This window comes from Electrona antarctica (genome assembly GCF_951216825.1).
Source record: "Electrona antarctica genome assembly, chromosome: 2".
Lineage (NCBI taxonomy): Eukaryota > Metazoa > Chordata > Actinopteri > Myctophiformes > Myctophidae > Electrona > Electrona antarctica.
Window position 1 is genome coordinate 16,951,180 of NC_136807.1, and position 14,659 is coordinate 16,965,838.

A 14,659-nucleotide genomic window follows, 5' to 3' on the forward strand; every position below is an offset into this window, starting at 1 on the left:
GCACAGACAGACAGACAGACTAACAAAGCCAGTTGTAGGAGTGGTTTACACCACTCAAAAACATCTGACAAACAATACTCTTCTGTATTATTATGACATTATTATTTGTATTATTAGGACAGGGGGATGTGTTCGAGCATAAAAAACAAACCAATGCCAGATTAAAATATGCTCTCCTGCATATTAAGATCAACGAGAACACCATTAGAGCTGATACGCTAGCCAGAAAGCTTCAAACTAACAACCATGTTGACTTCTGGAAAGCGGTCCATGTAATGAACAGCAACAAAACACCTTTACCATCAGACATTAAGGGGGTCTGTGGCGCAGACAAAATTGCCCAATTATGGCGTGAACATTACCTCAAACTTTTCAACTGTGTCAAAAGTAATGTTGTTGTTGTTGACAATATCGATCTAGACAGTAATGTGGTTATTAGGTCAAGTGAGGTATCTGATGCTATTAACCTGCTTGTTAATAACAAAGCCTGTGGCCTGGACCACATCACTGCTGAGCATCTTAAGTATGCCAGCAATAGACTTAGTCCATTGCTATCTATGTGCTTCACTGGTTTTATGGTTCATGGTGTCATTCCTAATTTAATCCTTTCTGTTTTACTGGTCCCTGTTCTTAAAAATAAGGCTGGGAAGTTAAACAGCATGGACAATTACAGGCCCATTGCCCTTGCCAGTATCCTGTCAAAGGTGTTAGAAAGAATCATTTTAACCAGGATTGAAATGTATGTTTTAACTACTGACAATCAGTTTGGTTTTAAGAGAAAACACAGTACAGACCTTTGTATCTATGCTCTGAAGGAGTTGATCGCTAAGTATGAAAGTCATAACTCCTCTGTATTTTTATGTTTTATAGACCTTTCGAAAGCATTTGATAAAATCAACCATGAAAAACTATTCAGGAAACTAATTGCTAGAAGTGTCCCCAAATACATAGTCAGAATTCTTATTTATTGGTATGCCCAGCAAACCTTCCAGGTAAAATGGGATAATGCTGTCTCCATCCCATTTCACGACACATGGGCAATGGGGTCCGTCAAGGTGGGATTTTATCCCCGTTTCTATTTAATGTTTATATGGATGACCTATCAAGGCAGCTAAATGCTTGTAAAACAGGTTGTATTGTTGGGGAAAGTGTTATTAATCATCTCATGTATGCAGATGATCTGGTTATACTTAGCCCATATACTGCAGGGTTACAACAATTATTGAAAATATGCTCACAGTATGGCAAAGAGTATGATATTACATATAAAGCCAAAAAAAAGTTGTATTATGATTGTACGATCTAGAGAGGACAGGACATCCACCTTTCCAGCATTCTGTCTCTCAGATGCCACTCTAGCTGTGTCCAAGGAATTAAAATACCTTGGACATATCCTCTCTGAGGATCTCAGGGATGACAGTGACATCCAGCGACAGTGTCGCAAATTTTATGCTCAGGCCAATATGCTTTTATTGTGCTCAGTAGACATAAAATGTGCACTGTTTAGATCATATGTCACCCCTCTGTATAAAGCATGCAACGGCTCAGAGTGGCATATAACGATGCCATGAGGTTACTTCTACGTGTTCCTAGGTGGCACAGTGCCAGTCAGTTGTTTACCTCTGTTGGTGTGCCCACATGTGATGCTTTGTTAAGAAAACTGATGTATAACACTAGAATTTCGCGGGCCTTCGGCCCGCTCATCCTAACGCGATGCGTCGCAAATGGGAAGAAGGCAATGGCAACCCATGATGTTTTCATTTATGCATTTGCTTGGAAAGCGCAAAGTTGCCAAGCTGGCTGAGTGGCCCTGTTTGGTTTTGTGTATGTGCGTATGAAAGCGAGCATGGCAAGGCGCAGGAACAGTATACTGTACTGTACTGTACTGTAAGTCTTTGTACTGTAGTCATGTGTACTGTACTGTTCTCTGTACTGTTGTATTAGTGTTTTTTTATTATTATTATTATGACATGGATTAATATTCTGATGTACTGTACTGTACTGTTCTCTGTACTGTTGATATTATAGTTAGTAGTGTTGTGTTATTATTTATTATTATTATTATTATTATTATTACATGGATTAATATTCTGATGTGAGCTTTCTTTCTGTACTGTACTGTACTCATGTGTACTGTAGTGTTCGCTGTATTGTTGATATTATTGTTATTAGTGTAGTGTTGTTATTTATTATTATTATTATGATTGAAAGAGCATGGCAAGGCGCAGGAACAGTATACTGTACTGTACTGTACTCATGTGTACTGTACTGTTCTCGTAGTGTTGTTAGTGTTGTGTGCTTATTTATTGTTATTATTATTATTACGTGGATTAATATTTTGATGTACTGTACTGTTCTCTGTGCTGTTGATATTATAGTTATTAGTGTTGTGTTATTATGTTTTATTATTATTATTATTATTACATGGATTAATATTCTGATGTGAGCTTTCTTTCTGTACTGTACTCATGTGTACTGTACTGTTCTGTACTGTTGTTATGATTAGTGTAGTGTTGTAATTGTGTATTATTATTATTATTATTAGCGTTTTGTGGCGTGTGTGTGTGTGTGTGTGTGCCATTTCAGCTGCATCGCGAGGCGATCCAAAATCCCCCCCCCCCGCGCACGCACGCACGCACACACCACACACACACGTGTCTGCAGTGACACTGCGTTGTACACAGCTGTTCTATTTCATCCTTACTGACTGCCAGAGGCAGTGCTTAACACTGGACGCCAATCATCCAGTGTTAAGCAGTCATCCAGGATTCATAGAACCATAGTTACATACGTGACTTACGTTTTGTGTTGCAGCGCGTTGTTGCAGCGTGTGCGTGTAGTGTTGTTGTTGTTATCCATATATGCGCCTCGGTTCGTCCCGATTGTACCACGCCAGGTGTCGACGCGGTCGTGTTTGCATGATTGTAACTGTGTATGTAATCGCGGCGCTCTCCATCCAAGTTAGAATCAGTGTAGAACCTGTGTTGTTGTTCTTCGTCTTCTTCTACTTTTGGTTGCCGGCAGGCTGTACACTGTGTGTGTGTGTGTGTGTGTGTGTGTGTGTGTGTGTGTGTGTGTGCGCGCGCGCACGCACGTGTGTGTGTGTGTGTGTGTGTGCGTGTGTGTGTGTGTACCGTGTAACTTCCGGTAGTGTTTCCGGAAGTGTGAAAGGTAACACGAAACACACGTGGGTCACGTGGTGGGGTTTTGAGCCATTGGGAAGGGGTGATGTAGTGTTGCCAGGTCCACGTATTGTAAGCGAGTGGTAGTGTGTGAAAGTATAGGCTGTAGGCTGTAGGAAGTCAGGGTTTGCGGCCTTGTTTACATAGACGTGGCAACAATGTTTGACAATGTTGGCGGCGCAGCCAATGAAAAGAGTGGAATCACGGGATGCAGTGTTGCCAGGTCTGCGAATTGTAAGCGAGTTGTAAGTAGCGTGTTGAATGGCATTTTTTCTGTGCTTGTTTGCATAGACGTGGCAACAAATTAGGCGGGGGTGTCGGTGCTTGTGGCGTGTTTGTGTTTATTATTGATATTGCTGTTGTTTGTGAGTGTGGACGGGAGTCGGCTGTAGTGGCAGTGCAATGACAGTTTTTACGCGGGTGTTGTTGAGTGTGGCCGTGCGGCGCGACATGAGGAGATAGCCGTGGATCGACGCGGAGGGTAAGTCTGTGTCGTGTTAGTGTGTTGTTGCAGTGTGTGTTGCAGCGTGTTGCAGCGTGTCAGTGACGTAGTAGCTGGTGACTTTATGTTCCTTTCCTGGGCTTGGGCACATGTTTTCAAATGTATAATAGATTATGCAATGCCTGGAGGTGTCTAGTAACGGCATCATAGTGGCACTAACCAACCCTATGAAGAGCTGTTACCTGGAGGTGTCTAGTAACAGCATCATAGTGGCACTAACCAACCCTATGAAGAGCTGTTACCTGGAGGTGTCTAGTAACAGTATCATAGTGGCACTAACCAACCCTATGAAGAGCTGTTACCTGGAGGTGTCTAGTAACAGCATCATAGTGGCACTAACCAACCCTATGAAGAGCTGTTACCTGGAGGTGTCTAGTAACAGTATCATAGTGGCACTAACCAACCCTATGAAGAGCTGTTACCTGGAGGTGTCTAGTAACAGTATCATAGTGGCACTAACCAACCCTATGAAGAGCTGTTACCTGGAGGTGTCTAGTAACAGCATCATAGTAGCACTAACCAACCATATGAAGAGCTGTTACCGGGTCACGTCCAGGCTGCGCAAGCACTGGCTCAGCAGCCTGCTGCTGATTAGGTAGGTCAGTACTTTTATATGCACTACTGTACTTTGTTTTGTATTAATTGCTCGCTTTTATCCTTTTCCCATGTTGTTTGTCTTTTTGTTTTTTGTACGTTGATCTTATGTGATATGGACTATTGTCTGAAATAAAGATTATAGCACAATAATACATGTGGTGTTGATTGGTCTAGCAGTTGGAAAGATAGCCGACAGAAAAGGATTTCACGTCATCCAGATCTGGGTTAATAGCTGACACATCAGCACCATGAGATCATCATTATGACATCATCAGGGATGACAAAATACCCTCATCACACCATATATAAAGACCCGTAATCTCAGAGAGAGCTTACATTTGACCAGGACTCTTTCAAGATTTTCCAGCGATCTCTGATGTGGATGATCTGATGAACGGCCAGGAGGACTATACTATCAATTTTCTTTTACAGTTTCAACAGTACAGTACTCCTTGGGCTTGAGCTTCTAGGTAGGTTTGGTTTGGTTTACGTTCTGACTGGACACCATTGCAGGAGGTCCCGGTCTTGGACACTCTGTAGAAGTCAGAATGAGGATTGCACAGGTGGATGTAGTTGTGGACACTTTTGTTTCATTTTGGAGACCATCATCTGTCCGACAAAACATTCCTTTGATATATTTGCTAATTTCAACTGTGGGATCAATTTTAAAAGAGTTAGAAGTCGTTCCAAATACATATTTCAGCAGCAGCACAAATGTCCTGAATGTGTACTTTGTGAAGGTGTCCTGGGGATGGACATTATTTCTACTGACTCCATTCCTCCTCCTCTCCAACTATTCCATCAACCGGAATGTGTCCTTTCTCTGCCGGCGGTTGCTTTCTCTGGTGGTTGCCACAGTCATTTGGTACGTGTGCACTGAGACATTCTTCTACATCGAGGATGTCAGTGGTTCATGTTATGGCACTGAATCTATGGACCTCCTCAATGAGGAATTCACATCAAAAGTCAGTTGCAGGAGGGCTGGCCTCCACTGGCGAGGCTATGACATTTCAGGACACTCCTTCATCCTCACTTACTCAGCCCTCTTCATCGTGGAAGAAATCTCTCCCATGGCCTACCTGAAGACAGCTAGTTTGTCTACGCTACCTAGAGTTGTTGTTAACCTGCTGTACGTGTCCTTGAATGTAATAGTGATGATCTGGACATGGATGTTCATGTGCACCTCCGTTTACTTCCACGACCCATCTCACAAGTTGCTAGGTACATTGTGTGGAATACTGGGGTGGTATGTGACGTATCGTGTGTGGTATCTAAAGCCATTGTCACCTGGACTCCCTCCTCCTCATCATCTTCCAAAGGAGCAGAATCAAAATTCTAATTAAATTGTCATAACCCCATACATACATACATATCCATCTTCAACCGCTAATCCATAGTCGGGTTGCGGGGGCAACAGCTCCACCAGAGAGCTCCAAACTTCCCACTCCAGAGAAACATTAGTAACTTCCTCCTGGGGATCCCGAGGCATTCCGAGGCCAGTGAGTCGATGTGATTCCTCCAACTGCGCCTTGGTCTGCCTGGGCCTCGAGGACCTCCCTAGGGAGACGCCTGAACCACCTAAGCTGGCTCCTTTCCAGGCGAAGCAGCGACTCTACTCCAAGTCTGTCTCGTGTGACTGAACTTCTCACCCTATCTCTAAGGGGGGTGCCAGCCACCCGACAAACTCATTTTGGCCGCTTGTAATCGCGATAAAGGAACCCCATACATTGGAAAAACAGATAGCAGACCTATAAGCTCACATTCTGAAACATTGTGTCTGCACAAATCGGCACTGTTAGGCATCCATGACAACAGTGTGAGTTGTGCGTGACATCAGCCAGGAACTTGTCAGTCTATATACGGTGTTAGGATGTATTGATATGTTGACTTCATCCAACGAAAGGAATGAATCACAGGAAGCAGAAGATAGATGTTTCAGAGTGAGATCCCTTGCATTTAGCTCTGTGGTTATTTCTTTACATTTAAACAATAAGTATAAGCTATTTCTCAAAATGGAGTGCCGTGTGTTGTCCATTCAGAGTCACGTTGTCAGGGGATATGTTGGGAACAAGTCGGCAACATTCCCCTTGCAGCTGTTGGGCTTTGACGTCGACGCAATCAACTCTGTGCAGTTTTCCAATCACACAGGCTATGCCCATTGTAAGGGTCAAGTGCTGACGGTGGAGGAGCTGAACACTCTGTACGAGGGCATTAAGCTCAATAATGTCAATCACTATGACTATGTCCTCACGGGATACTGTAGGGATTCGTCTGTCTTGGAGATGGTGGTCGACATAGTTGGGGAGCTGAAGAAGGCCAATCCCAACCTGGTGTATGTTTGTGATCCAGTTATGGGAGATCATGGCGCTATGTACGTCCCAGAGAACCTGCTGCCCATGTACAGGGACAAAGTATTACCAGTGGCTGACATTCTCACCCCGAACCGCTTTGAGGCAGAGCTGTTAACTGGGAGGAAGATCAGCACGGAGAAAGATGCTATTGAGGTGTTGGACTTGCTCCACAATAAGGGCCCAGAGACAGTGGTCCTCACAAGCATGGACCTGCCCTCTAAAAGTGGGGACCAGTTCCTGGTGGTCCTCGGGAGCCAAAGGACTGTCCTACCGGATGGGACCAACAGTAGGCTGATGATCCGGATGGAGGTCCCCAAGGTAGATGCTATTTTTGTAGGGACGGGAGACCTTTTCGCTTCCCTGTTGCTTGCCTGGACTCATTACCACCCCAGAGACCTGAAGGCTGCCTGTGAAAAGGCATTGTCAGCCATGCACCATGTCATTAAGAGGACCATGACCTATGCACACAAAATTACTGGTCCTGGAAAGAGACCCAATCCTGCCCACCTGGAACTGAGGATGGTTCAGAGCAAAGCAGACATAGAGAATCCTGCCATCGTAGTGGAAGCTACGGTTTTATAGAAAGCCTTTCCGACGCAAAGGTCGATGACACTGGCTGCCTTGTCCGCCTAACCTGAGCCGCATGGATTCACTGGTTTTCTGAGCTTTGTATGCCGCTTTGCCAATATGGCAGTGTGTACAATAGAAATCCATTCACATATGACCATGCATGTCAGCAACACCATGACATCAGTTTCTGATAACACCAGGGATCCCGTATCTCCATATTTAGTTGATTGGTCATGTTAGTGGTTGCCACACCGGATACTGAGTCCCAGACCTCCATTACAATAGAGATGTTTAATCTCAATGGGACTATTCCGGGTCAAATAAAGGTGTTAAAAAAATGCAACCACTACAACAAATAGTTGTTGCATAAACAAGTGGTGGCAGGTGACGCATGCATTCCCGACTTATATAATAATGGTAACAGGTATTCATAACAGGGTGGTACATGCATTCCCAAGCCATTAACGACTTAAGTGGTCCCTCAGTAGGCCAGTGCCTGAGTCATAGCTGGGTTAATAAGATTCTAAGAACCCACGGCACTGGTCACAATATTAGCACCAAAAAGATTTGTTTAAAACCATATGAACTTTAGAAATGTTAGAAACATTTGCATGGCTTTGATTGTGCTTGAGTGCTGAGTTTTTAAATCGTCTTCAGAGCTCACTAAGGAATGACCTACTCTTGCGTGCTACTGCTCTTCACATCATGCTTTTGATGTTGGTGTGATGTTTGGTTTGGTGCCTCAGTAGACAGGCAGATAATAGAGTAGTACATTGCAGTCTTCTGACTAGTTGTAGTGAAAGAGGGGGCAAAGAAGAAATGATTGAAATGAAGACAAAAGAAACAGATAAAAGGGAACTGTGTGTGTGCGTGCGTGTGTGCGCACGCATGTGTGAGAGAAGATCGAAGGGTGAATGAGTCATCTCAGTTGAATTGACATCTTAAATGGCATCTCATCAAGATAAAACCCATCTACCCTTTCCATTTTCTCACATTTTTCTCATTGTCCTCTGAAGGGGCCGTGCCAATGTGTATCAGTTCAGTTGCTCTCCGCACGCACGCACGCACGCACGCACGCACGCACGCACGCACGCACGCACGCACGCACGCACGCACGCACGCACGCACGCACGCACGCACGCACGCACGCACGCACGCACGCACGCACGCACGCACACACACACACACACACACACACACACACACACACACACACACACACACACACACACACACACACACACACCTGCCAGATCTGAAAGAGAATGTCTTACAGATCAAAACAGCAATAATGTCATCCCTTTCTCACCCCATCCTTTTCCCTTTCTCTGTAGTCCAAGTGCTTTTCCACTCCTCAGTTTCTCCTCTTCTCATTGTCTCCTCCACTCACATCAAATAGTTTCCCATTTTCTTTTTCAGTTTTGCATTTCATTATGCGTTGAGGGGCCTGGTAAGAGATTATATCTGCTCCACGATACCTGCCTCGCTGGAGCTATGGCAATTTGCATACCATCAAAACAGATTCACTAACAATGCAATTGCTATATTGCTCTTCACACAATGCTCTCTTACATCATGACAGGATGAAATACTGCATGTTTTGTGGACTACAGCTCAGATCAGAGACCTTGAGCATGGGCTGAGACGTCAACTATGACGTGCCTACGCCTACGTACAGGGCCAGACAGAGGTTAGATCATATTGGCACTCTGGTGTCAGGAGAACAACCTTGCCCTCAGTGTCATCAAGACAGGAGCAGATTGCAGGCATCCAGAGGCCGAAGATGCATGTACGTATGCTCTCTAGTGGCTAGCCCTAGAGTGCCTACTGTAGGTGTAATTTGGGAAACCTACCAATTCCTCTAAAACTCCTTTAAAACTTTGATCAGACTACTGTACCAGGAACAGATTGAATAGTCAAAACAACAAAAAAAGTGAGTAAGAATAGCTGTAGTGACATCACCCTCTAGCATCTGGCTTTGTAGGTTTAGGGTCTTGTACTCTGGGGAAAGCCCTATCTAGGGAACGGCCATCCCACTGGATAGTGGAGGACATTTCATTAGCGTATACCTCCCCTGGGAGGGTTCCTCTTGAGGCCTTGAAAGCTCACCATACTAAACATGTTCAACAAGTTCAACATCATGGGCATTTAGACCGTGTTCACACAGACCCGGAAAGCTGGGCATAGGAGAGGCTAGCGCCCCTCAAAAAAGAGATCTCAAGGAGATCAAGGCAGGGGGAAAAAAAAATAAGTTTGGAGCTTTTTCCACAAGTCGTACAAAAAAAGGACGTCCCCAAAAGACTTACAATTTAAAGCTTTTCCACAAATCGTACAAATAAAGGGCTACTCCACGTTTGATAGGCCTACAAACCTTAGCTACAAAACTGCGCAACTGAATTCTTTTTTACACATAAAACATATTTAGACATAATAGTACCTGAGATGATTATAAAGGTGTCTGAGCAAGGTGTCTGAGCAAGGTGTCTGAGCATAGCAGATGATGTGCACCGTGCATTATAAATACTTTGACCTTTAGTCAAAGTGCTAGGACATGGATTAAGGTGTGAAGAGTCAGTGCATGTCAGCTGCGTAATCCAAAAGAAAAAGTAAAGTACAAAATAAGGACTACTGTCATAGGTAAATTCCTCATACGTAATATCATCTTTAGAGGAATACTAGTATTCCATGACGATGGTAAGAAGTACTGTAGATAGTAGTTGTTTTCCGTGTGTACTGTGAATGAACAACTAGAACTCTAGGGGGCTGCCATACTATGTCACCTCCTTCTTCCCATTCAATAGAGCACTGCAGTCTGACGTCACTGCCGCTCAGTGGGCGCTATTCCCCTGGTACGTGGGGTTAATCTTTGTGTTGAAATCCCCACAGGGAAATCTTAGATTGCCTCATATAAGAACATGTTTTCCAAAAATAAACAAATCAAGGGGTGGCTCTGCATTGTTTATGCTATTCATTCATATTTGATACAGCCTGTATCAACACAAATGCCACAAATGCTATGCTCCCATGTGGTTTAAATTAATGTCATCTCTGCCTCTCTTTGTCCCTCTCTCTTTCTCGCTGTGATAGAATGAGCACAAGAAACGCAAACCATTATTTACGTTGATGTTTGTGATTTCCATATGGTCACATGCCCATATAATATGGGCATGTGACATCAGACACAAAATAAACAGAATTGTGTAGACAGGCTTTCCACCTGCCACAGACATGCACCACATTCTCAGCTTGCCCAGCAGTCTACCGTCTAGGTTTCAGTATACCCAGCATTGGTTTGTTTGAAATAGGATTACCATTTAATATGGAACGTCCATTGTGTAATTTGTGCATGCACTGGCAGAACAAGTCAATACCGGGCAAGGTATTGGGAAGCTGTAGTTGATATATGATTTTTACCAGCGTGAGACTTATTCAATTAACTACTCACCTGTGTCGCGGAGCGGAAGTGCCATGTTTAAGTCAAAGATGCATGGTTTTCGTAGATGTATGAACTTTGGCTAAAAGCTTGTGTTTAATCCACGTAGATTCTGGTTTACTAATTTGACTACAGCGCTTGCCGGCATCATAACAACTGTCATGGCAGTTGGCTACAACCGAAACGGACTTCCTCTTCCTCTTCAAAATTAGCTATTTGTAATTATTAGCGAACACTATAGTGTTATTTCTAAGTCTACTCACGTAGATAGACATTTGTAGCACCCTGAGATGGGCCCGCGGCCTGGCCTGCAAAGTCCGGCCAAGTAAAGGTCTGTGATTGTGTCATATCATGATCATAGGACAGCTGGATGGCCGGGCCCCTGGAGTCCCGGGCTGGGGAACGGACGTACCCCACTACTCCAATCTCTCCCTGACCGCCTGCCCCTGTGTGTATGGCGTTCATCCGTGTACATGTTGGGAAGCCAGTGTATATTATGTATTATACAATATGCATGTATGCTGTTTCTGATATGATTTGTTGAAAAGTTAAATGAAAATCACACCCGTGTGACGTGAGGGATGCTCTTATCATCGTACATCATCATGACGTAACATGTCGATTTGCTCAGACACTATGACGTACACTTTGTGTACGACAAAAATAGACTAAGACTAGACTAGACTAGACTAAGGTGCATGCTTTTGGTTAGACATACCATTGGTCCGATATCTCAAACCCTACTAACCTTAACCTCCCACGGGGCAGCACACCTAAACCTAACCTTAACCCTCTCCCAACCCTTAACGCACCCCTCAGCAACCTTAATCCGGTCGTTTTAACGCACCCCTCACCAACCTTAATCCGGTCGTTTTAACGCACCCCTCACCAACCTTAACCTCTTAAGCCCCAATCCCCCGCCGGCGGGGGCAGCGGCTGTCCACCTCATGAACCGCTCTCAGCGGGTAAATGGGGCTGGTCAAGGTCTCAGGTTCCTAATCCAGTCGGACCAATGCTATGTCTAACCAAAGTACCAAAGTTGCCTCCCCACTAAGCCGGTTTGCTCAGACACATATGACGTAACTCTCTATTCATTGTCAATGGGAATTTAATGTTTGTGTAGGACGAAAATAGCCGGTTTGCTCAGACACATATGACGTAACTCTATTCATTGTCAATGGGAATTTAATGTTTGTGTAGGACGAAAATAGCCGATTTGTTCGTCCACGTGACGTAAATTCTCCATTCATTGTCAATGGGAATTACATTTTTTGTGTAGGACGATTTGCTCAGACACATATGACGTAAACTAATAGCTGAATATCAAAACAGGATCACTTTCTCCTCTCCCCATGTACCTCATGCCAACCCCCCCCCCCCCCCCCCCCTATTTATTTCACTCTCTCATGCTAAGCGAGCTTTGGTCACAACCTCCCTCTGTCATAATCTGTTGATACAGGCATTAGAATAGGAATCAGTTATGTAAATAAATCTGACGCTATGTCATTATGAATTTTAGATTATCTGGCTGCTTTCCCCAAGTGACACCTTGGAATGAAATTGGGCACCACGCCGAAACTCTAGATTGCTGTTTACCTGGAGATGGAATGTGGCCATTCTGACCAGTTAACCACACATTACTTTTCACCTAACGCCATTTATTTCCAAATCTCTCTCTCTCTCTCTCTCTCTCTCTCTCATATCTGTGGATCCAGGTGTTGCCATAGTGACACAACAATCCCAAGAGACCATGCCAGATTGCCAGTTAAAAGTAAATTGAGTCTCTCTCTCTCTCTCTCGCTCTCTCTCTCTCTCTCTCTCTGGGGAAAGTGAACTGTTATTTATTTGCTGCCCTTTGAAAAGGTTATTTTTGTTTTAAAGAGTTCAGGAGTACAAATAGTATAGTCAAGTAATGCTTGTACTCATTAGACAACCATGAAATGCTACAATAAATGTTATGTTGAGGTTTAAACTGAAAACTATAAGGATGTATGGGGCAACTCAGAGAAACAAGCAAAATGGATGAGCCTACTCTAAACACAATAACAAATACTAACTGATGCTAACAAACATGAAAAATAAAAGGTTACAGACATGAGAACTGGAAAAAACTCCCTACTCTAACCAACACCTAACCAAAAGAATAGAGCACCGAAGTCTGACGTCAATATCGGTAGAGGGTGCAAATCCACAGGATTGTATTTGCATTGTAATGCCCATAGGGGGATTTTAGATTGCCTCCTATAAGAATTGTGTTTGAAAAATAAACAAATCATCCAGGCAGCTTCACTCATATGGATATGAAGAATCAACTGACTGAGAGAAAACGCTATTGTTACTGCTACTAAATGGTAAATGGTGCATTTATGTAGCGCCTTTATCCAAGGCACTTTACATAGATTGGGTGACATTCACCCATTCACCCACACATTCATACACCGATTGCAGCGGAAGCCATGCAAGGTACCAACCAGCACATCGGGAGAAATTTGGGGTTCAGTGTCTTGCCCAAGGACACTTCGACATGTAGACAGGAGGAGCCGGGATCCGACCCATGGATCATTGGACGACCTGCTCTACCTCTTGAGCCACAGTCGCCACTACTGAATTAGTTACATTTTTGCTAGAAACAGACTGTATCATATATGAGTGACTGACTGTCGCAAACGATACAGAGACACCTCCCTGACGGCCGGGTGCATACTTAGTTTAGACTAGTCATTGGTTAGACATGGGTTAAGGTTAGGTTTAGGTGTACTGCCCCGTGGAAGGTTAGGTTTAGGGTGAGGGTTTGAGGTTGTAGTTGTAGGACTAATGACTGGTCTAACCAAATGACTATAGTCTAAACTAAGTAGTGTCTAAACTAAGTACTGCACCCATTGGTTAGACCAGTCATTAGTCCTACAACTACAACCTATCTCAAACCCTCACCCTAAACCTAACCTCCCACGGGGCAGCACACCTAAACTTAACCTTAACCCATGTCTAACCAATGACTAGTCTAAACTAAGTATGCACCCCCTCTGGACAGCGTGTACACAGTACGAGGAACTGAGACACACTGCCAGAGAACACAGCTGTGAGCAATGATTACATAGTGTTGCTGATTGACGGCCTTCTTCAAATGATTGGTGCTTGATGAGATGACATATAGGCAGCAGGTATAGGTCTCCTCCCACACACAGTAGAACAGCAATGACCTGTGACTGAGACTCAGGAGGTAGAGCAGGTCGTCCAATGATCCATGGGTCGGCGGTTCGAATCCCGGCTCCTCCTGTCTACATGTCGAAGTGTCCTTGGGCAAGACACTGAACCCCAAATTGCTCCCGATGTGCTGGTTGGTACCTTGCATGGCTTCTGCCGCAATCGGTGTATGAATGGGTGAATGTAATACACAATCTATGTAAAGCGCCTTGGATAAAGGTGCTATATAAATGTAGCCTGGCTAATAAGCCAGACCGAATCAGCCGTTGGCAAAAAAAATTGCCTGCCGGCGGATTACGGTCTGGAGAGGCTCAATTGTACGCCCATTTCCTACATCAGAGAACTGGTGTGGCCAATCGGGACACGGTATGCAATATGGGCGGGCTTTGGTACAGTGACGTTCAATGCTTGAGACCTTTGACTGACAGTAGCTCTAACCAATTGCGTCAAAGAGAAAATGTTTGAACCCGCCCCCCGGGAAACAAGATCCATACACAGCATCTCCAGACTCAAATACCACACGACAGTGTGATTTGAGTCTGGCTTATTAGCCAGGCTAATATAAATGCACCATTTACCATTTACCATTTAACTGCATCAGGACAGACAGACAGACAGACAGACAGACAGACAGACAGACAGACAGACAGACGCATACATAATCATATAGATCTAATGATATGTCATTGGTCCAGATGCATTCCATTCCATAAATACCTGCTTTTTCCATTAGGGAGGGCATCCACAGCGCTCCACATACCCCTTGCAGAAGGAATCTGAAATATCTATGGAAAGTGACAGTGCATGTGACAATAGCGCC

At 44.2% G+C, this 14,659-nt stretch overlaps 3 protein-coding genes across 4 annotated transcripts in view; 2 read left to right on the plus strand and 1 right to left on the minus strand.

Annotated features, from left to right (window-relative positions):
• Positions 1–11,291, minus strand: part of LOC306943295 (small ribosomal subunit protein eS21) — a gene marked incomplete at its 3' end in the record, with an annotated part of 200,801 nt that extends 189,510 nt beyond the window's left edge. For both annotated transcript variants that reach the window (XM_079529529.1, XM_079529532.1), the window contains exon 1: positions 11,286–11,291. The remainder of the gene's footprint in view (positions 1–11,285) is intronic.
• Positions 4,212–5,624, plus strand: LOC306942864 (acyl-coenzyme A diphosphatase FITM2-like; the record flags this gene model as incomplete). The annotated part of the gene is made up of 2 exons (XM_079529012.1): positions 4,212–4,279; positions 4,883–5,624. 2 exons carry the CDS (start codon positions 4,212–4,214, stop codon positions 5,622–5,624), a joined length of 810 nt encoding a protein of 269 aa, XP_079385138.1.
• Positions 6,294–7,214, plus strand: LOC306943240 (pyridoxal kinase-like; the record flags this gene model as incomplete). The annotated part of the gene is made up of 1 exon (XM_079529459.1): positions 6,294–7,214. The coding sequence occupies one exon, from the start codon at positions 6,294–6,296 to the stop codon at positions 7,212–7,214; it is 921 nt and encodes a 306-aa protein (XP_079385585.1).
• Positions 11,292–14,659: the final 3,368 nt, after the last annotated feature.